Below are 23,948 nucleotides of genomic sequence, written 5' to 3' on the forward strand. Positions count from 1 at the left end.
TGGGGCCTCAACTTCGTGTTTATAGCAGTCATAGGCAGAGCAGGAACAGCAGCATTCACAGAACCTAGCCTGGGGGAGTTGAAATGAGTTGGGTGATACAATGTGTCCAGACACTTGGCTCCCAGTATACGTTGGCTGCACTAACCTCTAGCAATCCAGATGAGCTGCTTCTGACTTGAACAGAATGAGCGAAACCTCATAGAGAAAAATATGTCCATTTTATTTGAGCACAACACAGCACGAAGCTTGAGGGTATGAGGGTAAGAACACAGAGAGACAGAACAATGCACCTGACCTTCAGGGGAATGGAAGGAGCCAGAGGAGACCTGGCCGACATGGAAATAGTCCCCGAATCCTTAGTTAGGGATATGTGAGGTGTGTGGCTGGGAGAGAAGGCTCACAGTCCATAGTCTCAGCTTTCTCGTTCCACCATGGAGAATGGGGGCACTGCTGTTAGGCGGAGGCAGGGAGAGCTTTGAAGTGGCCTGGGTCTCAGTGCAGTGGGAAGCTAATCCTGGAGGGGAGGACTAGAGCTGTGAGTGCTCCCAGGCCCCTGAAGCAGGCTGGCATTCATGCGGATAGGCAGGTACTATGATAACGGGTTCAATCTGGCCATGAGGCCAGAGAGGCCGGAGTGAGTATGCAGAGCAGGGAGTCTGAGTTAGACTCCATATGGCTTTGCTTGAAGAAAGTGGCACAGCCTGGCCAGCCCATAAAGCTTTTCACAACAAACAATACGGACCCAGATGAGCACTATCTATGGACACTGCACAGAGCCACTGCACATAGGATGTGGGGAAGGGAATGGGCAGGTCTGGAGACCTGGAGGCTGGGATGCTGGAGGCAGACCACACATCCTGCTTGTGGCCTCAGAGAACGTCCAGGATTGGAGCTCCTCTGGACTTCCTGCGAGTGTCTGCCCAGGCAGCAACACCCCTACTGCCTCAGACCAGCCGCTTCGGCTATCCCTGCTTTGCTGCTCCCTTTCCTCAGAGCAGACGCCAGCTTAGAGAGGCAGAGAAGAGCTAGACGTGTCTCCTGAAAAGGGAAGCACTCTGAGTGACTGCAGGGCTTTCAGCTCCTCTCTTAACCCCAGGAGTGGGTCTTCCCTTCTAGAAGTCACATCCTCTACTCCCCAGCTTGGCCCCCTAGCCTCAGAACTTACCTGAAAAACCACACGGGCTCCTGGGATCACATTATGAGACACACCCCAGTCTGCCCAGCCCGGCAGTGGGTGCTGCCACCTGCTTTCACTGGTACCATGACCTCTGACTTGAAGTTCCTGGAAAGGAGACAGAGTAGAGTCCTTGAACTATTTGAGGCAAGAAGGAAAACATGTTCTTCACACACGTGGCATCTGCCTAACCATCCCTTTCTAAAGTTCTGATAGCAGAGACCCTTCTGCGAAAACCTCCAGGGCTCCCTTCCTCCTTCCTGCCCCAAACTGGGAAGCCTTGGTAACTTGGAGAATTGAACACTAGTACAGTACTTCTTTTTTACACATTTGCCTTTTGCTTTTTTTTCTTTTTTTCAGGACTTAGGACTGAAGGTCTCATGCATGTGAGGCAAGTACTCTACTATTGGCTGAAGCCCAGCCTGCCTCTCCGCTTGACCTCTACCATACCTCGGTGAGGCATTTTACAGATGAGCAGACTTCAAGCCAGAGGGGAGAGATGGCTGGCAGTGGTTTCTCTGGCTGGTAGCAGAAGTCTCCCTTGCCTGGGCCCAGAGTTCCTTCCACCCTGTAGCTACCTAACAGTGGGCCTGGCCATTGCAGTCATATCCTTCAGCAAGTCATTCCAGTCCCTTCTGAAACAGATGAGCAGGGTGAGGCTGACTGCCTGAGACTACGTACTGTTTTTTGTTGGCTTTTCTGAAGAGGGTAGGCTCAGAGCAATAGGAAGACTTTCCCTTGTTCCCTATATTTAGACAGCTGGAGCAGCAGCCGCAGGGCCCCGTGGCTAGGGGACCCTGTTGCATGGGCACTAGGCTACTGCTGATGCGCAGAGAACCGTTGACCAGGCAGTTGAGTGAGCGGCCACCAGGAGCTGAAGGCCGAGAGCTATGCGAGCAGGGAAGTCGGGTCAGTGCAGGAAGGGGTGTGCTTGGGTCCAGGATGGGAGCCTCTGTGATGGAGCTGTCATGGGAGCCTGGTCTGGAGACTTCGGGAGCAGGGGACACAGGTGGCCTGTTCTCCACTTCTTGGCGGACACTGGGGCTGTGCAGGTTCATGTGTAGTTTCCTCATGTGGTGCACCACGGCGGCCGCATTGAAGGCTTGCTAAGGAGGCAGAGAGTGTCTGGCTGTGCTCTTGCCCGAAGCTGCTGGGTTCCTGCTTTCTTCTCCCTGGGGCCTCTGGAAACCAACCCTCCCACTTCCTAATTCACAGAGAACACGGGGTACTGCTGTTGCCTGGGAGAGGGATGCCCTAGGAACCCCATCCACCAGCCCCAGACAGTCTAACCTCCCAGGGCCCAGGACAGAATGCTCAGCCTCTGAGCACAGCTCACCCTCCACTTGCTCTTGGCAAAGTTCTTCTGAATCTGGAGGCTGACAGATGGGTAGATGTCCCGGTGCAGGGCTGTGTTCCCGTCAATCCTAGCATGTGGGAGGGGACTTGGTTACCAGGTGGCCCTGGTGCTCAGAGGTTGGACAGGGCTCTGTGCATGCAGGACCATGTTAAGTTGATAGGATATATCCCAGGAGAGGGTGACTCCAGAAGGAAAGGACTTCTATAACTTCCTGAGCAGGTCATAGGGGTCATAGGGGCGTATGCTTTAGCAAAATCAAAACCTTTTAGAACAGGGTTGACAAACTGTGGCTTTGGGGATCAATCTACCCATCACCTGCTTTTTGGAAGCAATGGTTCACTGGGTGAAGCTATGAGCACTGACAGGCACTTTCCATGGTTCTTTATGTGTTCCTCAGCGGTGATGAGGAGATGCCCTTGATGGCAAAGTTCAACTGTTCATCCATTGTTCTTTTACAGAACGTGTATAAACCCTGGCGTCCATCCTAGGGCACTATGGCTCTGATCCCCCTGGCCCTTATCCTTGATCAGATGCAAGTCCATGTGGAGATGTCCTCCACAAGACCACCTTACGCAGGCTGCCCCTTCCTCCTCTCTTCCTCTTATTTTACCTGTCTCTAAGTGTTCCTCAGATACACGACACGTGCACAGTATTGGCACAGCCACCAGGGACCTGAATAAGTGAGAGGTGGTGCCCTGGTTTCCAAGAGCCTCTACTCTAGCTGTGTGGTGTTTTAGGCAATTGGCTAGAAAAATTCATGGCAAGCTGCTGTAATTAAAAGGAGAAATGGAAGGTCTGTGTGGACTAAGAAGTCAGGGCTGAATTCAGGGCAGGGATCTGGGCATGGAAGTCAAGAGGAAGGATATTTTCTGTGGTGACCAAAGGTGTGACAAAAGAGGGAGGCAGGAGGAGAATCCCAGCTCTTGAGCCTGTCTGAATCAGAGATGGTTGGTTAGAACCGTGGGCACTGGAGGAAAAAAAGGCTGGATCAGATCAGGGAAAGCCTGGAGAGGTGAGGATTCTGTGCTTGCTCTGGGAGGAGGTGGGAACAACTCTAAGTTCCTGAGCAGGGGAGAGGGAGTAGTATGAAAAGACTGTGCCTCAAGAGTCTATCATCTTGTAAAGTCACATGATGTGTGTGTGTGTGTGTGTGTGTGTGTTTTGTGTGTGTGTGTGTGTGTGTGTTTACAACACATCACCATCTTTAGAACTAGGGACAGACTTAAGTCTCTTGGAGGCTAGGCATACTCTGAACTTCAGCAACTTGCCACTCAGGACAGGCAGCCTCTTTAGTAACTATTCGGGGATCTGACATTCAACCTGAAGATGGAACCCCTGGCCTTTGCTTCTGGAAGTGGTTAGAGCATGTAGCTGGCCCATGCAGGCCACACTGGGTATATGCTGGCCATCTGGGACTGTTTGATGAGCACTGGCTTTGATGTCTCAGGGCAACTGGCCCCAGGGGGTCCTGGGAGTTAGCTTGGCTTTGGGAACCAGAAAGGAGAACACAGAGCCCACACCGTTTCTTACTTACCAAGGGTGTCTGAGGGCTTTCTCGCAGGTGTATCGTTCATTTGGGTCCTTCTCAAGCAGATGGCAAATAAAGTCCTTGGCTAAGGGGAAAATCAGAGACTCAGCTAAGGATGGGATTTCATGACTGAAAGAAATTCACTTCCGGGCTGGTGGGAGGCGGCGAATGAATCTTTAGCTAATCTTCTAAAGAGACAGTTTTAAGAGCCTTTAAAAAAAATAAAAAACCCAAACTACCTAACGACCCACCGTAAGCCACCAAGAAGAGAGCTTTAGGCAGCCTCACTCACACGTACAGAGGAGCCTTGCCAGTCACGTCACAGCAGTGTGCCGTCACACCAGTGTGCCTGCACGTGTGTGCATGCATCTGCTGGTAAACACATGGGCCAACATGTGAGCATTGGCTTCTTCCAGCTCTGACCACCACTTACCAGGCTCTACAAGCAGACATGGCTCATTTTTTTTTTCACATACAGCATGTGTGCTGCCTTCTCTCTCCAACAGTATATATGCTCCCTTCTCACAATATGCATGCTGCTGCCTTCTCTCACACAGCGTGCATGCCACCTTCTCCTACATCAGGAACAGTTCCTAACCTGAGGTTGCACCCCTGCCTGTAACCCTCCTCTTTGGGGTCCTATCTTCAAATACTTCACCTGGCCTTTGAACCAGGGAAAGACTTCTCTACTCTCCCTGTCCGCTTCTGCTATGAGCCCCAGGGACTGTCCTCTCCGTTAAGGTGTTTTCTCTTGTGGCCTCCGCTTTGTCCTTCATGCTCACCTGACTCAGAAATGTCATCCCAGAATGGAGACTCAAACTCGTAGTAACCCTCTTTGATCTTCTCAAAAAGCTTTGATTCTGTTTCTTCATAGAAAGGGGGATACCCACACAGCCTGCAGGAAGACAGGGAAGAGGTAGTCCTCCCTGAACCAACCACTCTATCTAGCCTCCCACTGCACAATCTACAGTCAGCAAAGGTCTCAGACCAGCAGTGTCACTATGAGGTAGTCCCGCCTGTTCCCATGGAGAGCCCATGTGGAGCTGAGGCCTGGAGAGAGCTTTCTGAAAGGGCTCTTTGCAGGATATCTGCCCACTGGGCCCTCACTTCCTCTGGCTCTGGGTCTTCTCTACAAAGGATCCTTGTGAAGGATGAGGAACATCACAAGGGATTAAGCTGTTTTGGTCTACTCTTTGAGACAGGGTTTCATGTCGCCCAAGTTAACTTCAAACTTGCCGTGTAGCTAAAGACGGCCTTGAACTTCTGCTCCTCCCTCTGCCTCTCATGTACATATTGTGCTACCATGCCCAGGTTGTTTTTTCAAGAAAGATGTTTTATTTGTATTTATTTGTTTATACATTTGTCTGTGTGTTGCATATGTGCAGGTATGTACAGAGGTCAGAAGAGGGCATCGGATCCCCCTGGAGCTGGAGTTACAGGCCTGATGTGGGTCTTCTGGAAGAGCAGCAAGTGCTCTTAATTGCTGAGTTATTTCTCTAGCCCTCTTCCTACCACTTAATTGTATATTGTACTAGGATTGAACTCAGGGTTTCATGCATGCGAGGCAGGCATGATGCCAACTGAGCTACATCCCCCGGCCCTAGCCTAGGAGATGACTCAGATAGACGTTATTCGAGTAAACAAGTTAGAGAATAATTTAACAGAATCCACAGAGGCAAGTGTTATTTCCCTGAGAACAAAGCTGGCTGCTATGGGGGTGGGGAGAGCATGTTGTGGGAGAACCCATGCGAAGGCTAGGAAATGTACACCCGAGCATGTGTGGAGAAGAGAAAATGCCAGGAGAACCTCTAGTTTACAATGTTGCCTTCAGATGGTGTCACTGCTGTGTCGGGGGAGCTGGGGTACCTCAGCCTACATGGGTTCTAGGCCTTGATCTCTCGTTTCCTTAATGGTTCTACAGGGTGGTTGGACTCATATTTGTACAGAGGATGGGAATGCAGTCCCCAGGAAGAGGGTAGTCCAGGGACCTGAAGAATGAGTGCAGGCTGGGTTCTGTCCATGGCTTGGTGGAGCTTAGTGAAGTTATAAACATAAGCCCTTCCCTTCTTCTCTCCTTCTCCCTCTCCCCTTCTCTCTTTCCTTCTCTCTCTTCCTGTCTCTGTTTCTTTGTCTCTGTCTCTCTCTGTCTCTCTGTCTCTGTCTCTCTGTCTCTCTCTGTCTCTCTGTCTCTTTGTCTCTGTCTCTCTGTCTCTCTGTCTCTCTCTGTCTCTTTGTCTCTGTCTCTCTCTGTCTCTCTGTCTCTTTGTCTCTGTCTCTCTTTGTCTCTCTCTGTCTCTCTCTCCCCTTCTCTCTTTCCTTCTCTCTTCCTGTTTCTTTGTCTCTGTCTCTCTCTGTCTCTCTGTCTCTCTCTGTCTTTCTCTGTCTCTCTCTCTCTCTCTGTGGTTGTGTGTGTGTGTGTGTGCGTGTGTTCACACATGCATACACAGATGCCTAGGAGGAGAAGAGGTGAGCAGACCCTGTGATCTCAGGGAGTGTGGACTGACACAAGCTTTACTCACAGTATGTATGTGATGACACCAATGGACCAGCAGTCCACAGCCTTACTGTAGGGCTTCTGGGCCAGCACTTCTGGAGCTGTAGGAAATCAATCGTAGGTTCAGGGCTAGGGACAAGAGAGGAGGCCCGAGAGAGGAGTAGAGAATAGGGAAGGGATGTAGGGGATAGAGGGATGGGGTAGGGAATATCCATGAGACTGAAAACTCCCCAAAGGTGGGGACCGTATCTCCCCAGACAGACTAACTCTTCCTGAGAGAAGAGACCTGCTCCTCCATCGATCTGGGAGTTCCCATAAGCTGTTTCTGACTCCTGCATTAGCTCAGAGGTCTCCAGCTTTGTTGCTCTCATCAGACCACTCTCAGTTTCTAGAAAGAACAGTTTCTTTCTAGAAGTCTGGGCCTTGCCTCCCACTTTCCTGAGCCCAGCAGGTGATGGCTAGATAAATACTCTCTTTCCCTTCCTCCTCTTGGGTCCCAGGACAGCTAACACCAAGTGCCTTGTCAGGTATTTCCCTTTTCAGGAGTCCTGGCAGCTGAGTGGGAACAATACCCAGCTTCCACCACTTCCATGTGCTTCCTGGCGTTACAGGAGAGGCCCATACCCTTGGGGCAAAACTCATCATCCTGTAGATCCAAACTCCTAGCAGTTAGGGGTTCTAGTGTAGGCGAGTGCCCCAACCTCAGCTCTCTGCCAACTCACGGTTGTTGTGATGGTGGAAGTGTGCCTAGAATCTATTGGAAGGGTTCAGGGCAACCTCTGTAAAGAAAGTCAGATGGACGAACATGTCTATACACAGTCACCTTTCTCTGTGAGTCATATCACTGCTGTGCTGGTCAACTTGTCCCAGGCTAGAGTTACTAGGGAAAGGGGACTTCACTTCAGGAGCTGTCTCTATCAGATTGGTCCATGTGGGCAGGTTTGTGGGGCATTTTTTTTTTACTTAGGATTGATGTGCGATGAGATACCCAGCCTATTATGTGTGGTTCCATCCCTTGGCAATGGGTGGCATAAGAAATCAGGTTGAACAAGCCATGGGTTGTAACCCAGTAGCAGCATCGCTCCACAGCCTCTTGCTTCAGTTCCTATGTTTAGTTTCCTTCTTGAGATCCTGCCCTGACTTCCCTTCATGATGCCCTGTCCTTGTTTGGTCAAGGTGTTTCGCAGCAACAGAGAGCTAACTGCAACACTAGTGGTTAGACAGACAAATGGCTCCCCTCTTCTGCCCCTGGACTCACCCACATAGCCTGGGGTCCCACAAGCTGTGGACATGACTCCATTCTGCTCCATCTTGGATAGGCCAAAATCAGTGATCATTATCTTGGAGTTCTCCTCAGGGGTGAGGTACAGCAGGTTTTCAGGCTGCCGAAGGAGAAGACACACAGCATAGACACAGCGTACTGTCCTTGATAAGAAGTCCTGGGTTCCCAACTCAGAGGCCACAGCCCCTCTGCCTATTTTTCCTCCCTCCCTCCCTTCTGTGCCCTTGCTTCTGCACTCTACAACTCTTCATCTTGCTTATGGTCTTGTCTTTGCTCCTCCCTACTCCCAACTACTCTAGACTGCATTTTGAGGGACCCAACCTTTAGTTAATGGTCTCTTATGCCCCAAGCCTACTGCAGTACCTCCTGTGGTTTAGACCCTTAGTATCTGTTATACTTGAATTTGACTGTGGCTGCAGGTCACTTTGACATTGCAATGAGGGAACATTTAAAAGGTCCCTGAAAAGGTCAAGGTGCAGTTGAACAATGGTCATCTATGCTCAGCATAAGGAATCTTAGGGTAGATGAAGCCTGTGAGTCCAATCAGGCTAACACTCTCATGTGACATGTATTTCCCACCCAGCACCTCTGCCCCATCACCTTTAGATCTCTGTGAACGATGCCATTCTCATGAAGGTATTTCACGGCAGACAAGACCTGCTGGATGACCAGACTGGCATCCTTTTCTGTGTAGACACCACGCTCTAGGATTCGGTCAAAAAGCTCACCTCCAGAAACACTGTGGGCACAAGAATCTGATTCCATAGCAGGCCAAAGGCCAGGCACTTCTCTGTAGCCATGGGCTTTAAGTACATGCAGGCACCCTGAAGTGGGCTGTGAGTGTTCACTGCTGGCTCAGAACATTGGGTATCTGAGATATCACTAGGAGTCATTTGGTTCAAGTGTTGGCTGATTTCTTTCTGGAAGCTTCTATTATAATTCAAATAGCCTTGGTTAGAGTACCTGGAAAAGCTAGGAATTCCTTCCTGTGGGTATCTTCATTGCTTACCTGAGCAAAGGATTGGAAATTGGACAAAGTGTGAAAATGAGATTAATTGCACATATTTACAATGGGACTTCTTTCTTCATTAGGGAAAACTGAGCAACTGTTGCTGAAATTTCAGATGGGGATATAAATATATTTTAAATTTTGAATGGTTTGGGGGAAGAAGACTTTAGAGCTTAAAGATAAAGTCTGACTTTCCATTCTCTTTGAAGTCATTTATATTACATTTCTAGGAGTTTCTAGTCACTTTTAGAAGACTGGAGTGCTAGAGAACTTACCATCTCTGATGAAAGATTTTATTCTCCTTTACTATATTCTTAATACCTCTAGATATTATGTTAGGCCTGACACCTTGCAATTCCAGCATCTCCACACCTGGTGCCACACAAAGCAGGTACAACTCTTACTTGGTTGTGACAATGACAGACAGAGATCACTCTACTGAAGAACCATTTCTGTCTTATAGAAGGACATACCACATAGCTTGCATTTAACTTAAGCAGAACTCTCTTGAGAGATTTGTTCTTTATGCTGCATTGAAATAATCTACCTAAGATTTCTACTCTTACAGTTTATCCTATGTTAGTATGTTAGTTATCCTATGTTAGTATGTTACAGTTTTCCTATGTTAGTCTGTTAGTTATCCTATGTTAGTATGTTACAGTTATCCTATGTTAGTATGTTAGTATGTCACAGTTATCCTATGTTAGTATGTTACATTTATCCTATGTTAGTATGTTACAGTTATCCTATGTTAGTATGTTTACCATCAAGTCCATAGAAATAGATACATTATAGTGGTGCCAAAGAAGGGCTCTGGGGTTTACATTATGCCTGACATTTTCCTCTTCAGTGGCTGAGTGCTTGGGAGGTGCCAGAAGACCTTATGAGCAGCAAAGAGTGTGAACACCTACTGTCTGCTGGTAGGAAACACCCAACAACTGCAAGCCTGTGCTGGCAGAACCAACTCAACAGCCAGCCCAGTGTGACCCCTCAGCCCAGCACTGGAGGCACAGTGATCCAGAAGGACAGCATCTCAAAGCCTCTGAGTCTAGTTCTTGACTTTATCTGGCAGCTATTCTCCCCTTCTCCTCCTCTGCTAGGCCTCTGTGTGTGTTGGGGGGGGAGCGGGGGGAGGGTCATCTTCACTTACAGCTGCATGACCAGGTAGTAGTGGGTGGTGCTCTCATAGATATCCTCCAGGGTCACAATGTTTTCATGCTTGATCCTGCAAAAGGTAAGAATCTTGGGATGGGTACAGGATTCAGGTGATCCGAACAAAATGTGCAGACTCAGACTCAAAGTTTGTATCGATTATTGGATGGCAACGTGTAAGAGGACCGTGTCTCAGAGAAGCCTTGCTGCTGAGGCAAAGTAGCTGAGGATGAAAGAGATCCCCTGTATGTGGGCAGCACCATCCCCTGGGCTGAGTAAAGAATAAAGAAGAGAGTGAGTTGAGCACCTCATTCATCTCTTGGCTTCCTGACTTGGATACAGTGTGACTAGATAGCTCATGCCCCTACCAGTTCTTTCCCTTGATGGACTAGATCCTTCAAGCTGTGAGTCAAAACAAGCCCCTCCTTTTAAAGTGTTTTCCTCCGGTGTTAAGATTGTCACAGAAACAAGAAATGTAATTAATAAGTAACCACAAAAAGATTGTCACAGTAACAAGAAAAGTAATAAGTAACCACAAAAAGTGTGTTGAGATAGGAAAAAAGGCAGATTCTGATATTCTATGGAATGTCTTAGATCAGTGCTATTACCTCTTAAAGGACATGTGTGCATCCATGTATTATTTATCTATATATTAATCAGTCAATCAATCAATCAATCAACACGTCAATCAATGTATCTATCTTTCTTATGTATCCCTCCTCTATTTTTATATTATATCTATCTTCCAAGCATTTACTTATCTTTCTAATTATTCTTTGCATTGTGGATTTTGGTCCTTCTCCTCCCTCTCCTCTCTCCTGCCCATTCTCTCCCTTCCTTTCTTTCAGCAGAGTGTTTCTATGTAGCTTAGACCCAGGCTAGTCTAGAATCATCACGTATACTAGGCTGGTCTCAAACTTGTGCAGATCCTCCTCCCTCTGTCTTCCAAGTGCTAAGCTCATTAATCACCATAGCCAGCAACATATAAATAACCTTTCAAAAATAACTTTCCTTTTTAAAAAAGTATTTATTTGTGTGTGCATACACACACACACACACACGTGTGCGCATGCACATACACATGACATGCATAAGTGTCTGTGTGAATTTATCTTCACCATATACATACAGATAGCTACAGAGGCCAGAGGGTGTTAGATACCCTAAAGCTGTAGTTATAGGTGCTTGTGAGTCACCTGATATAGGGGCTTTGAACTAAACCTGAGTCCCTTTTAACAGCACTATGTACCCTTGACTGATGAGCCATTATTCCACCCCTCCGGAAATGTAATTTTGATTGTTATTGGTGGGGGCTGTGGCTATTACCCTTACCTAAAAGGTAGAGGTAGAAAGACTGCTAAATAGCCCACAATGCACATACCCCACATAAAATGGTCTGCTCTATGGGTTGTCGTGATGTCCTGCCCTAGAGTTAAGCAGAATCATGACAGGCAAGAGGATTGGCTTCCCTAGCAGCTGTTCTGTGGATGCCTGGGGAGGAAGACTGCCTCTGGGAAGCTGTGATTGAATTAGATGGGCCTAGGACTTTACCTGACTCTGGCATATCCTAGCTTCATCTGACTTTCTCAGATCCTCACTTTTATGGTTTGGTTGGTTGGTTTTGGTTTGAAAAGTGCATCTTTCTCATATGGTTGCGTGGGGATTAAAAGAGAAAAGCACAGATGGCTCAGTGATTAAGGCACTTGACTTGATTTCAATCCCTGAAACCTGAAAGGGCCTCAGATCTCCACATGTCCACCATGACACCAGTGCCCGCTCATCTCACACACACACACACACACACACACACACACACACACACACACACACAATAATAATAATAATAATGATGATGATGATAAATACATTGCAAAAATTTTTAAATCTTAAAAAAAAGAAAATACATAGTATAGTGTGCTTGGGGAAAGGTGTAGCCATTGGTAGCTATGTTATTTAAGGTATTTTTAAGCCCTGGAGCTGATACTGTGGTTCCTAAGGACTCCACTGCCTTCACATGCCAGCAATGCCCGTATTAACTTCTGCAAAGAACTGATGTGTGCTGGGTGTCTAGGCTGTTGATACAGTGCAGTGAGAAAGATCACCACAGTGTGTCCACCAAGCTCTTCCATGTAGAGATAATCTACATAGAGACATCTATGTTCCGTATGTTGCGTATATTCCCACCAGTTTCTTCCTGTTTCCTTGACGTCTAGGCCTTTTGTTCCTTACTCTGATCAACAGCATCTCTTCCTGCTTACTGGGGACTTGGCTTAGTCTCAGGATCATTTTAAAAGCTCCTCTCTTCTGCACTCCTGTTGGCTAACCCCAAACTGGATCATTTCTTTCCTTGAGGTGGCTCTGTGTCCGGTCTTCCTGTCTTCACAAAATCCTGCCACTCAGGCTTTTAACCCAGTGTAAGTTGCTGTGAGGGTTTTATAATGGGTCTCCCATCCTCTAGGCTGGTTTCCTAACCCACTTTCCTCTACATCCAAGGAGGGGGTGGTTGTTATTCCAATTCTGTTCCCTTATTCTAAGCCCTCAGTCAGTTCTTTGTTCATAAAATAAAGCCAGCATCCTTGATCCTAGGACCCTCTGCCAACCTTGTTCTGCTCGACATTCTATTCTCACTGCCTGTCCTTGATGCTACCCACTCAAAGCTGTGGTGATTCTAGGACAGACTCTCTCCGTGCACTTCCATGACTCTGCACAAAAGTTTGCAAAGACTCTTGAATTTCCTTTCTGCCTCCTTGTTCACGATATTCTACTCATTCATCAAAGTCTTTCTTCTTTGAAAACATATCTAATAATTCACATTCATCAAGCACCTGGGACAGCCAAAAACGAACCTGCCTTTTCCACACACTACTTTCTGCTGGATTGCAGAAGACACCAATCATAGGAAAGGAAGTAGTTATTGGTGCTTCTCTTCAGCTGGGCAATGTCTGCCTCATCAAATGGTTCTGATCACGGGTCACCTGTCACACTTTGAATAGGTCACAGACATTCCATAGGCTCACAGTAAGAGTCTTGCTGTGAACACTGTTGATACATCAGTGTAGCCTTGGGCAGGTTTCCCTGTGGGTTTTCTCTGGATCCAACCAAGGCTAATTCTGGGGCATGATGGATGGATGAATGGATGGATGGATGGATGGATGGATGGATGGATGGATGGATGGATGGGTGGATGGATGGATGGATGCCAGAAGGATTCCTGCTACCTCCTCAGCTATTGATTCTTCCTGCTGTTGGCCATCAGCTGGCTTTTGACTCTCTGAGCTAATCACTCTCTGGCCTACATGTATGAACCAATGAGTTCCTTTGGTGAGGAAACAATTCATCTGGCACAGCTGCCCGGGCTTAGCAGCTGATGAACCTGACACAGTTTGAAACGCATGGTACCCACAAGCTGTGGAAATACAGCTCATTTGCCATAAACGTAATTTGGGAAGGGCAGGTGGGAATCTCACAGCTGCACCTGCCCCAATCCCGCCCCGTTTCAGCCATGGTGCCCACTCACCTTTTCAACACAGCAATCTCATTCTCTAGGCTACTGTCCCGGAAGGCTGGTGACTTCTTGATGCACTTCAGAGCAAAGAGTTTCCCAGTCACTCTTTGCTTCACCAGGAACACCTCTGAGAACGCTCCTCTGTAGGGAAGAGGCCAAGACAGAAAATGTAGCTCTGGCTTGGAAGAGAGCCAGAAACCAAGGGAAAGTGTACAAGAGGAATGTGTGGCTGACAAGTTTCCATTGTCACTGTGAACTCGGGAGTGGGGTGCCCATTGCCTATCTGACACACCAGTGTGCTCTCTCTCCCTTGCAGATCACATGGGAAAGACATGGGGACCAGGTGACCCCACAGACTCTGCATTAACTGTGGACATTTCTCCATGTGGCAAACCCCATCAAGGCTCACCAGAGCCTATGCACTTCCCATCACTGTGGTGCCGTGTGGCTGGCAGGAGAGAACGAACTCACATACAGTGAAAAGAGACCTGCTCCAGGGATGAAGGGCCCTGTACATCAGCCATCAGAAGGTCAGGTGAGCTAGGGGTGGAAGCTGGAACTTGAAGGTTTGTGATAGGTAGACTCTTAGCTTTTGAGGTGAATGGTATGCTGTGTCGCTAGAGAACGAGGGCAGGAGAAAACATGTACATGTCCAGAACAGACACATTTTTCTCCTGCTACGTTTGACTCTCTGATGGCTGAATCTGCAGATGTGGATCTAAAGGATACAGACATGACTGAGCAGTGAAATGTTAACCATTGGATTTAAGATCAGGGATTTTATTTGAGTTCGCCCCGCCTTTTCCTAAACTACTTTAAAAGGTAAAGCCACTGCTTGCTCTCAGATAGCTCCTGAGTTTTTCTAAGGTTTGCTTGTTTCCCAGAGCACCAAGAGAGAAGGCATGTCTGCCTCTGGGCTGTTTTCTAGCAGACAGCGCAGTATCAGCTCTTGTCAGCCTGGGCTTCCTGCTCCACCTCTCTCTAGTTTAGGGCTGCTTAGCAAATAATTTCTGATTCACTTGTGCGCCCTGTTTCTTTCCTACCAGCTGCCACTTTCTAGCCACCCCCAGGTTGGCAAGGCCCTTGAAGGAAGGCGAGGGCTCTGACAACCAGCATGGACACTGTGTCTTCCTGTGCATGCAGAGCCAGACATCTCCCTGTGTGGAGACAGGCTGAGTCTCCTCTCAGCGGTGCCTGGTGCCCATCTGTCTGCAGAAAGTGTTGGCACTTCTGCCACCGTCTAAGGTCATGGCCTCCTGGCCAGGGCAGGATCAAGTGACATTTTGACTGCACTGGCTAGAAAGCTTGCTCCAGGGAGTAGCCTGTGGACTCCTCGCTTGCCTAGGTCCAATTATCCCTGGCTCATTAACTGACCAGCTGGTGCTCCAAAGAGGCGAAGACTGGTGGCTGAAGCTGCTGGCTGGCCTACGTCAGAGCTTGTGACCTCCTGGGGACAGGAGGGACTGAATGTCGAGTCTGCCCCAGACATGCAGCCTCACATGGAGTCAGTCAGCCATGTGATTGCTGTCAAGGGGAGGCCCAGACACCATGGGCTCCAGCATTTGTAAAGCACTGGAATAAGGAAAAGAGGAGGGGTGAAGGGAAGCTATTGGGGGTGAGGAACCCACCCACTTTCTGGGCCACAGAAACCCCTTCTCTTCTGTTGGAAGTGGACATTGAGGCTGACTTGATCACATGGCAGAGAAAATGAGGAAGCCAAAAGGGAGGCTCAGGAAAAATGTTCTAAAGACATGGGCTTTGGGGAAGTGCTCTTCAATCCCTTCCTTCTGTGATTAGGTCAGGGATCCTCAAGTTGCTACAGATCTAGGAGTATGATCGGGGTCATCTAGAGTTATGGAGTAGTGTCTCCTGCAGGCTCCAGAGCACTAAATTAACAGGTACCTTGTATGCCCCTCGAATTCCAGGGCCATGAAATTCTGCCCACGTCTTTTAATGCAACCAAGAGAGTTCCAGGGGCTGACCCCCAACAGCAGGCAGCCCAGCCCTGTGAGGCCCAGCCCCAGGACTTACGATCCGAGCACTTCCATGAAGATGAAGGTTTTCCTGATGTTGGTGGTCTGTTTCTTCCAGGAGCTACAGTCCTCCTCCTCCTTTCGCCCCATGTCCTCCAGAGTTGAAGCTGCCTGGGAAGCTTCGTGGGAGGGAGGGAGGGAAAGAAGACAAGGCCCTATCAGTGTGTTTCTCATATAAGACAGAACAGGTTGTGAAAGAATCTGAAGCACCCAAATCGTGATGTAACGGCCAGAAGGAAAGACTGGGAGCAGAACCTGGAAAGTGGCAAAAATAAGAACATTCTCCCACTTACATTCTAAAATTGCTAGAGCAAATCCACTGAATGACTGCTCTGTATCTGTTTGCTAGATGCAACAGGAGTATAGACTGAAGGTGGACACCCAAGAGAAACCATGGCATTTGGTAATCTGAGCATTAGTGGCGGTACACAACATACAGATTTACATGCTACATCTAGCTCTTGGGCGTCCCAGCTGAGCCCAGGAACTCCGTGTGTTTATTCAGCCTGGCCCCTTCTTATCATCACAGCTCTGTCTCCTGTTCTTACTCCTACCTGCCACAGCTTCTGCAAAGGAGCAGTGTGTTTCCCCTGCCACCCCCACAGCATACACAGGGAGCTGGGTAGATTTTTGTTAGCATCTGAATTGAAGCAAGTCCTCCTTTGCATCGGATCTCTGGGGCTGCATGAAGCACCTGTAATGTTCCAGGGGATGGATGCGTGATAATAGACAGGTTGAACACACGGCCCTCCTTCCTGAGGTAGCCAGGCAAAGAAAGCAGGCAATGAGCTGACCCACAAACTCCCTCGTGAATGGCTAAGTGGCCAGAGACTTGGTGCATAATGGGGACAAACAAGGCTGCCTTCAGATAAGGCATTGTAAGCAGGGTGGATTTCAGCTGAGACTTGAAGCTGGCAAAGGTGTCAAACAAGTGAGAACTGCACAGAGCTGCTTCCCCAGAGAAAAATAAAGCAGGAGGACCCCAAGGTGGGGAAGCCAGGACAGCAGGGTGCATGGCTGCTGAGTGTCTGAGAGTGACAGGAAAGACCAGTTCTCTTTGAACCAGACAGAGGGGTGGGAGAATGTGCCTAGTGGTTATTACTTTTAGACAGTGGCTCTGATCCTGCCTTAAATAAAAAAAAAAAACAAATGCCCATAAAATCCTTGAGGCTTTTGAGAAGGCGATGGAGATAAAGCAGACTGCAAAGTGCTTATGGAAGCATGAGGACCTGTGCTTGGTCTCTAGGAGAAGCTGAAGAGAGCAGCGCATGCTTGTAACCCCAGCCCTGGGGAGGTGGAGATAGGTGAATTGGTTGGGTTCACTGCTGGGCCAGCCTGTTCCACTCAGGGAGTTCTAGGTGTCGATAAACAAAACTAAACAAAGCAACAACAAACCAAACAACCCCATCCCCACCCCCGAGGAATGACAGCTGAGGCTGTTCTCTGGCCTTTCACACATGTCCACTCACTGCACTCACACATGCCTACACACGTGTGCACAAAACCCTGTGCTTCTGCAGCTCTGTGTCAGATGAAGAGCACAGGTTTGGAACCTGGGTTCAAATCCTCTCTCTGCTCCATATTGACCTCTTGGACTGTGTGGGGGCAGGTGCTCTGATGATGGACAGGGTGTCAGGCCCTTTGCGGATTCTGAATTCCAAATCTCTCAGGGTCCCTGGTGTGGGGGATGCCTGGACCCCACCTATCGGGCAGCCAGAAAAAGAAAAGGAAGGGGAAGTTTTGTACTTGAGCTTTTTCCAGGAGAGCGTGTCACTCTTGTGAGCTTCCAGGGACAATCTCCTATTGGGGAATATCCTATGAGTGGGCAGTCTTGAAGAAGGCAGGGCCCAGGGTAAAAGGTATGCATGTCTAAAGGTGCACGAAAGGCAGTTGGTTTGCTTCTCCTTTGGTTTCCCCCTGTACAGAACGACAGCGCTGGAGCTTGTTCCAAGTGAGGGGCTAATTAATGAAGGTGCCTGGGCTTGGAGACCTCAGCTGTGAGCATCACTCCCCCTGCAGGAGCTGTGGAGAATGACTGCCCACTCTGTAGGAGGCTCCCAGGTCTCATTAGCTGATCTGTGCTCAATGTTCCTTCCTTCCCATCGCTCCTAAATAGCTTTAAAAACATAGTATTCTTAGCTGAGGCGAAGCCATAGAAAACATCTTTCCCGCCCACCGCTCCTCCCATACACAGAGTCCTAACAACTCAGCTTCATTATCTGTGTGGAATGCTCAGCGGCCCAGATCTGGACCCACACCTTCAGGGACTCCCACAATCCATGGAGTCACAGAGACCTCCTGGGAAGGGGGCCCAGGCTCAGGTGGAGTGGTCACAGGATGGTAGGGAAGGAGCTGCTTACACCCCCAGCTGGGACATGCTGCTTCCTGTTCCAGCCTCACCGGCCTCTTCTCCCGTGACTTCAGCAATCCAGATCTTTCGGTGGAAGACAAAAATTCAGAGAGACCCTGAGCACTAATATTATTTGGTTTGCTTCCAAGGCCCTCTGCCTCATACTATTTTCCATAACAACTGCCATTGGGTTTTAGAGGAGCAATTCCCACATAGTCCTCTGAGACTTAGGACACATTTCACCTCCATGGAGGCCTTCAAGAGGCACCCTCCATGTTGGCCTGTGTACTCAGCTCATGCCCCTCACTCCTCAACAAAGTGAGATCACTGTGAGGATTCTATACCAGAGACTCTTGGCAAGGAAAATGACTGTGTTCACATATGATCATCTCTGAATCATAGAGGTGACACTCTCTCATTTGGTGAGCATTTATCGAATGAATGCCTCCTGTCTACCCAGAACTGAATACAGATCTTTCTGTGACACAACCCTGGCCCTCAAATTCTTGCAGTCTAGTAGGTCTGCATTTATGGAGCTGGACAGGTAAACAGATAAAGTGCTAGGGAATGAGCCTAAAGGTGAAGCATCCTCAATATGCAGGGCTCATCACTGAGCCTGGTGCACACAGGAGGAGGTATAGCTAGCCTTGGTCCCTGGCGATTGATCAGGGTGGCCTCAGATAGGAACTGGGCTTCAAGGTGGGTATGAAGCATGCATGGGTACACTCTTTGCACTGTTCTGAGCCTGCGTAGAGGGTGGCGCCCCAACTGAAACCCTCAATACAAAGTTCCCGAAGCTCAGTGGGAAGGAGGCAGAATGGCAGCAGAGAGCCAGATCACCTTGCTTCTTGTCACTGTCCTGGTATCAGTAGGCTAATGGGATCTGAGTCCATTACTTGGCCAGCAGAACCTCTCTGGGACATTCTACCTAAGTCGGGCTGCCTTTTCTTCAGTTCCCCTCTCCTACAATGCATTTGGCACTCTGAAGCCCCTCTGTTTCCGGTAATCATCTTCTCTAGAAATAATCCCATAGCCAGTCTTGCTGTTGTAGCTTCAGGTTGGTCTTCCTAGCCTCCTGGGGTTTTTCTAAGCTCGTAGCAAGGGAAGAGACAAAGGGGACACTTCTTCCCAGAGGACACGCAGGACAACTACAGCCCTGGCATGTATGAGGCCTTTCTGTACTTCCTGGACAGGCGTTCTGGTTCGTGTTGGCAGTCAGCCTGGGTATTGATGAGAGGCTGCTGAGAGAGACTTGGACCATGAGCCCAGCAGCCAAAAGACCTCTTCCTGGTGACCCCTAGGGCTCACTATCCTGTCCTTTCTAGCTCCATCTGGTCTGGGTCCATACTATACCTAGACAGAACTCTTGGGGAGATGGGGCATGTCCTCCTCACTGCCATCATGTGCAGAGTACACATGACCCCACACTTCCTGGAGCTTCTCACTACTACTCCCTTGTTCCTCGTGGTCTCCTCTCAGCTATTTGAACTATTCAAAGAGTTGGTGGTGCCCTGCTAGAGTCCTGGAAGCCTTGTGCTGTAACCTGAAGGCATTCAATTCAGACCCCTTCCCTCCATCCCATGCACACAGTGCAGGGATGAGATGGTGTCCCTTGGCTGGCTTAGACATGCCCTAAGGGTGAGAATGGGGGACAGAGATTCTTTGAGTGTAATCACTGTGGTTCTAAATGTGCAGATAATGGCTCTCCTCAGTTCTACCCACGGGAGACACTGGTATACTTTCAGCACTCCTGCCTGAGGCTTCTTAGTAAGGATGTGCCTCACTGGGTCTCACTAACCCCAGTAGAGTCAGGTACCTCGAGGTTTGTTCTCCTTTTCTGGTGCTGAGGATTGAGTCCATCCAGAGCCTCCCATACTAATCAAGCGCTCTACCTCAGAACTCTACTCCCAGCCACCCTCAGGCTTCTTTGCTCTCCTCTCCTGGGATTGTTGAAAGCATGGCATTGAGGGCCTGGGGGTACTGGGAGGGAGGTTATCAGCTGTGTCATCTTTAATAAGAATATGCACCCTGCCTCCAAGCAGGAGCACACACATCCACAGAGCCACACATCATTAGACTATACTGGTCCAGAGGGTGAAAGACGGGAGGTTTTCCTGACCTATGCCACAAGTTCCTAAACTCTGGCCCCTACCAGATACTCTGTATCTGTATCTCTGGAATCCAGACTCTGGATTGAGGACCCACTAGATGCTCCCATCATGGTTTGGCTGCTGTGCAGCCCAGGACAGATCACTTTATATCTCTGAATTCTGACCTCTATCTTTAATGAAAGATGGACACTTAACTAGATGAGTCCTTGAAGTCTGTTTCATGGCTCTAAGTCCTGAGAGAAACTTCTTGTGATTAGGTAGCTTTACTGCACGGAGGTTGTGCCCAGAGTCTTGGTTCACATCAGCTCCAGAAAGGCTCTGAGTGCTATGACAGACATGTGCTTACTGCAACCTTCCCTGGCAGTACCCACAGTTCCTTGATGAAATAATTCCTTAATACCCAGCAGCAGCAGCAGCAGCAGCAGCAGCAGCAGCAGCAGCAGCAGCAGCAGCAGCAGGGACCTGGGTCTGCTCAGAGCATGCATTGGGTTCACGAAGGCAAGGCCTTCCCCAATACTGGTTTTTACTTTGTCTTTTTGAGGAATACACGAAATTCCCAGCAGTTCACTGTCATCCACCTCAGCCCTACCCTTCTTGTGGTGTCACAGGCCTGGGTGACATCTTCACAGCTGGCATAAACTGTGTCCAGCTCATGGGTTGCAAACCAGCGGCTCATCAGCCGTCAGGACCCCAGAGCCTCATGTTTGTGAGGAACACGTAGGTCTACTCCATTCATCCTTAGCCCTTGTTACCAGCTCTGCATGCAAATTTCTGTTCACAAAATAAGAGCCCATATTTCCACACGCAAGCTCAACCAAATCATCTTACAGCTTGACAAGTCAGCTTAAGGTTGAGCATGCATGTCTCAGGGCAGAAGCAAGAGCCCTCTCCATGGCTTGCTCTGGTGGCTGAGAGGTTGGGACACAGGTGACAGCCAGGAGAATAGGGTAGCTGCTTAGTCGTAACTACACTGGCCTCCTCAGTTTACATTGTCTGCAGAATGGGAATAGCTATCATCAATCATTACTCAGTACTCCCATGAGGTCAAATGCATCAAAGCACGTGCACAACTTCTCCAGCATCGCAGAGCATACCTACAGTATGATACACGAGCCAAACACCAGGCATGGGAGAAGGGCAGGGGCAGTAGGGGATGGTTTATCTACTGGTGGACATCCTTGTAGGGATGGGCATTGTGGGAGATGTGAAGCTGCTGTCCAGACGCCATCACAGCTCTCCTAGGGCCCTCATAATGTGAGCTACATCTCCCTGCAGTTCTGAAGGGCTAGGAGACAGACCACTTTGCTATAGCACAGCCCCAGGTGCAAACTCCATAATGCACATGGTCTTCAGCTGAGAAACTGAGAGGAAAACCAGCCTGAAATGTTTCTCCACATGCCACACATTGTCCTGAGGAGTTCATGACCATCACCTGTACGTCTCTGTGTGTGTCAAACATTGATGGCTATGGTACCTAATGCTCATGCGTGAGGTGACTCCTCTATGCAGGCCTGGGACTCATTCCTGTTAAATTTCATCATCAGGCACTTGGCTGGGGCTCTCAGAAGGGACCAACAAGGATCCATATTGGAGGAGTGCACAGGACAGACAGGCTGGACTCAGGATGCTGCATCAATAGCTTGGAGTTACAAACCTTCTGTCTGGGGACATAGCTCTGACATTCAGGGATAGGCTGTGCATGCAATCCTGCCCCCATTGCTACTTTCTGGCTGGCAGCTGCCTTGCCCCAGCCCCCTTGCTGCCGACCATGGCAGCGTGCCTGCAGTTTGTAGCAGCAGCCACAGCCTTCCCTCAGACTCCACTGCTCCTCCTCTCATTCATGCCACAGCTAGCTCATTCACTCCCTGGCGCTGGCAGGCTGCTGCGGCTGGGTGCCGTCACTCGCACGCACTCGTGTGGCAGTTTATTTCTGGCTGGGTGTGCGTGTGTATGGGGGAGAGGGAACAGACAAGAGCCCTCCTTTTAGAGAGGGAGGCTTTTTGCTTCCTTCTAGCCAGAATTGCTCCCATGTCTCAGGGGATAATCAGGGAAGGACTGAGCCCCTAGGCAGGGCAGTACTAGACATTTTGCAGGTATGATCCCTATTGTGGATTCCCTGCTACCTTACACCATTTTATAGCTGAGATACTGGTGGATAACAACGTTCAGGGGGAAATGCCCTAAATCAAACAGATAGCATGTGGCTGTAGTGGGCTTTAAGTCCAATTCTAAGGCTCCCAGTGTCCTTGTCAGTGTACCACAGGACCTGTTGCCTCTTTTCTGGAGGTGGCCGATGGGATACTGTTCCTTCCTCCTTATGACACTGCCATGCTGCATAGCACCTGACTTATTCCTGGGAGACACATGGCTTCAATGATCCCATAAAGACTGAGTCTCCTACAGTGTTCAAATTCTCACTGTTGAAGCTGGGGACCAGTGTCTCTTGCCTGCGCTGCTCCTGGATCCATCTTAAACCTTTGCTTCTTCAGCCCTCAGGCTTTTTCCAAAGTTCTTCTCATCTTTAAACAGTACTCTTTTTACACACACACACACACACACACACACACACACACACACACACACACACAGGAGCAACATGGAAAGGACTGGTGTTCAAGGCTGCCAGGACACAAGGGTTGCCAGCGGCAGCTGGCTTTATAGCAAGCAGGAAATCACCTTACTTCTCTATATACTAAGTGTGTTGGGGTCGGGGGAGACAACTAGTCCATCGCTGGATGAATTAAAGGCCCATTGCCAACTGCAAAGTGTGCCAGTATCAGCTATTACTAAGCACTTTATACTCTGGTCTGTTTCAGACATGGGTCTCATCTTTGGCCCCGGCTTAGCCCAGGTCCACAGGAATGATGATTCTATTCCAACTGTGCTCTGTGATCTGGCACAGATTCCTTACCTGAGACAGAACCTGCTTGACCCTCTTGACCCAACTCAGAGATTGTCCTCCCTATCGGTTTTCTGTTTCCAGAGCAGGAGGCTGGCCAGGCTCACACTGCAGCTGGCCCTGCAGCCACCTCCTCCAGTCTCAGGGTTAATGTTGTGCGTCAAACTTAACGTGGAGAGAAGAGGCTAGGGTGGGTGGCAAATCCAAACCTACTCTTGAGTACCCCACAGAGCCGTACTGGGGAAGTTTAGACTCCAGGGGCGGATGAGCCCCTGGGGAAGGTGAAGGGAGTTGCTTATGACTGACAGCTTCAGCTTCTGTCTGTGTCCTGCATCTTAATACAGCAGCAGGGGTGGGAAGGAGCCCTGCCATAGAGACCCTGCTTGCTGCAAGGCCTGAGGCCATCTCTTCCCCAGCTTGAAGAGCAGCCACAGGCTATTTACCATGGCTTTTGTACCCATAAGCTATCTATCCATCCCCACCAAGGATGCTACTGTGGGCTGGGTGAGCCTTCTCCTTTGATAGGTGAGTTAGGACCCAGAGGTAAAGGATGAAGGGTGATCTGGAAGAGGGATGCTTAGGGGCTATAGGTCCTGATACCCCCTCCCATTCTCAGCAACACCCAGGATCTATCTCACTGGCTACAATGCTCTTCTATTCCTGTCTATGCCATAAATGCAGAAGGTTCTCCTGGGCCAGCTCAGGAGGAATGATCAGCTATCTTCCCCAGGAAGCACCTATCAGGTCCTCATTCTTTTTCCGCTACAACTTACCCTTGAGACTAGAAGAGCCAGGAGAGACTGACAGGGGCTGAAAGGAGGTGAGTCTTCAATCCCTCTCCCTCTCCTCCGTGTCAACAAGATAACCTCCCCAGAGACCAGAGAAGAAACAGGCTGTCTTACCCAGGGGCTCACAAGAAAGGTGCTCCAGTCTGTGATCTTGGCCAGCGAGCCTGCTCCTACAGGTCTGTGAGGATTAGCTGCCCCAGTGCTTTAACAATAAACCCAATTAAAGGGGAGGAATACAGGGGTTTTCTTTCCCAGGACTGTAACCA

General features: G+C 49.1%; 1 protein-coding gene across 2 annotated transcripts; it reads right to left on the minus strand.

Annotated features, from left to right (window-relative positions):
* Positions 1 to 208: 208 nt before the first annotated feature.
* On the minus strand, positions 209 to 23,847 carry Camk1g (calcium/calmodulin-dependent protein kinase IG). Of its 2 annotated transcripts, NM_182842.1 has the most exons (13): positions 23,797 to 23,847; positions 15,533 to 15,653; positions 13,514 to 13,642; positions 9,995 to 10,069; positions 8,436 to 8,574; positions 7,812 to 7,935; positions 6,579 to 6,654; positions 4,842 to 4,954; positions 4,066 to 4,144; positions 2,511 to 2,598; positions 1,856 to 2,280; positions 1,166 to 1,282; positions 209 to 1,038 (listed from the first exon to the last, which is right to left on the minus strand). In NM_182842.1, exons 2-12 carry the CDS (start codon positions 15,622 to 15,624, stop codon positions 1,192 to 1,194), a joined length of 1,431 nt encoding a protein of 476 aa, NP_878262.1. In that variant the 5' UTR covers positions 15,625 to 15,653; positions 23,797 to 23,847; the 3' UTR covers positions 209 to 1,038; positions 1,166 to 1,191. The 2 variants fall into 2 exon arrangements, with proteins under 2 accessions (NP_878262.1, NP_001416643.1); NM_001429714.1 differs by lacking the exon at positions 1,856 to 2,280.
* Positions 23,848 to 23,948: the final 101 nt, after the last annotated feature.

This window comes from Rattus norvegicus, chromosome 13, assembly GCF_021556685.1.
Source record: "Rattus norvegicus strain SHRSP/BbbUtx chromosome 13, alternate assembly SHRSP_T2T, whole genome shotgun sequence".
Lineage (NCBI taxonomy): Eukaryota > Metazoa > Chordata > Mammalia > Rodentia > Muridae > Rattus > Rattus norvegicus.

Excerpts from the sequence above, each read along its gene's own strand:
- Camk1g (NM_182842.1), bottom strand. The coding sequence starts at position 15,624 with ATGGGGCGAAAGGAGGAGGAGGACTGTAGCTCCTGGAAGAAACAGACC. Across the intron at positions 10,070-13,513 it reads GAGATTGCTGTGTTGAAAAG|GATCAAGCATGAAAACATTG; the intron begins GTGAGTGGGCAC and ends TACCTTTTGCAG. Across the intron at positions 4,955-6,578 it reads GGTGTCATCACATACATACT|GCTGTGTGGGTATCCCCCTT; the intron begins GTGAGTAAAGCT and ends GTCTTCCTGCAG.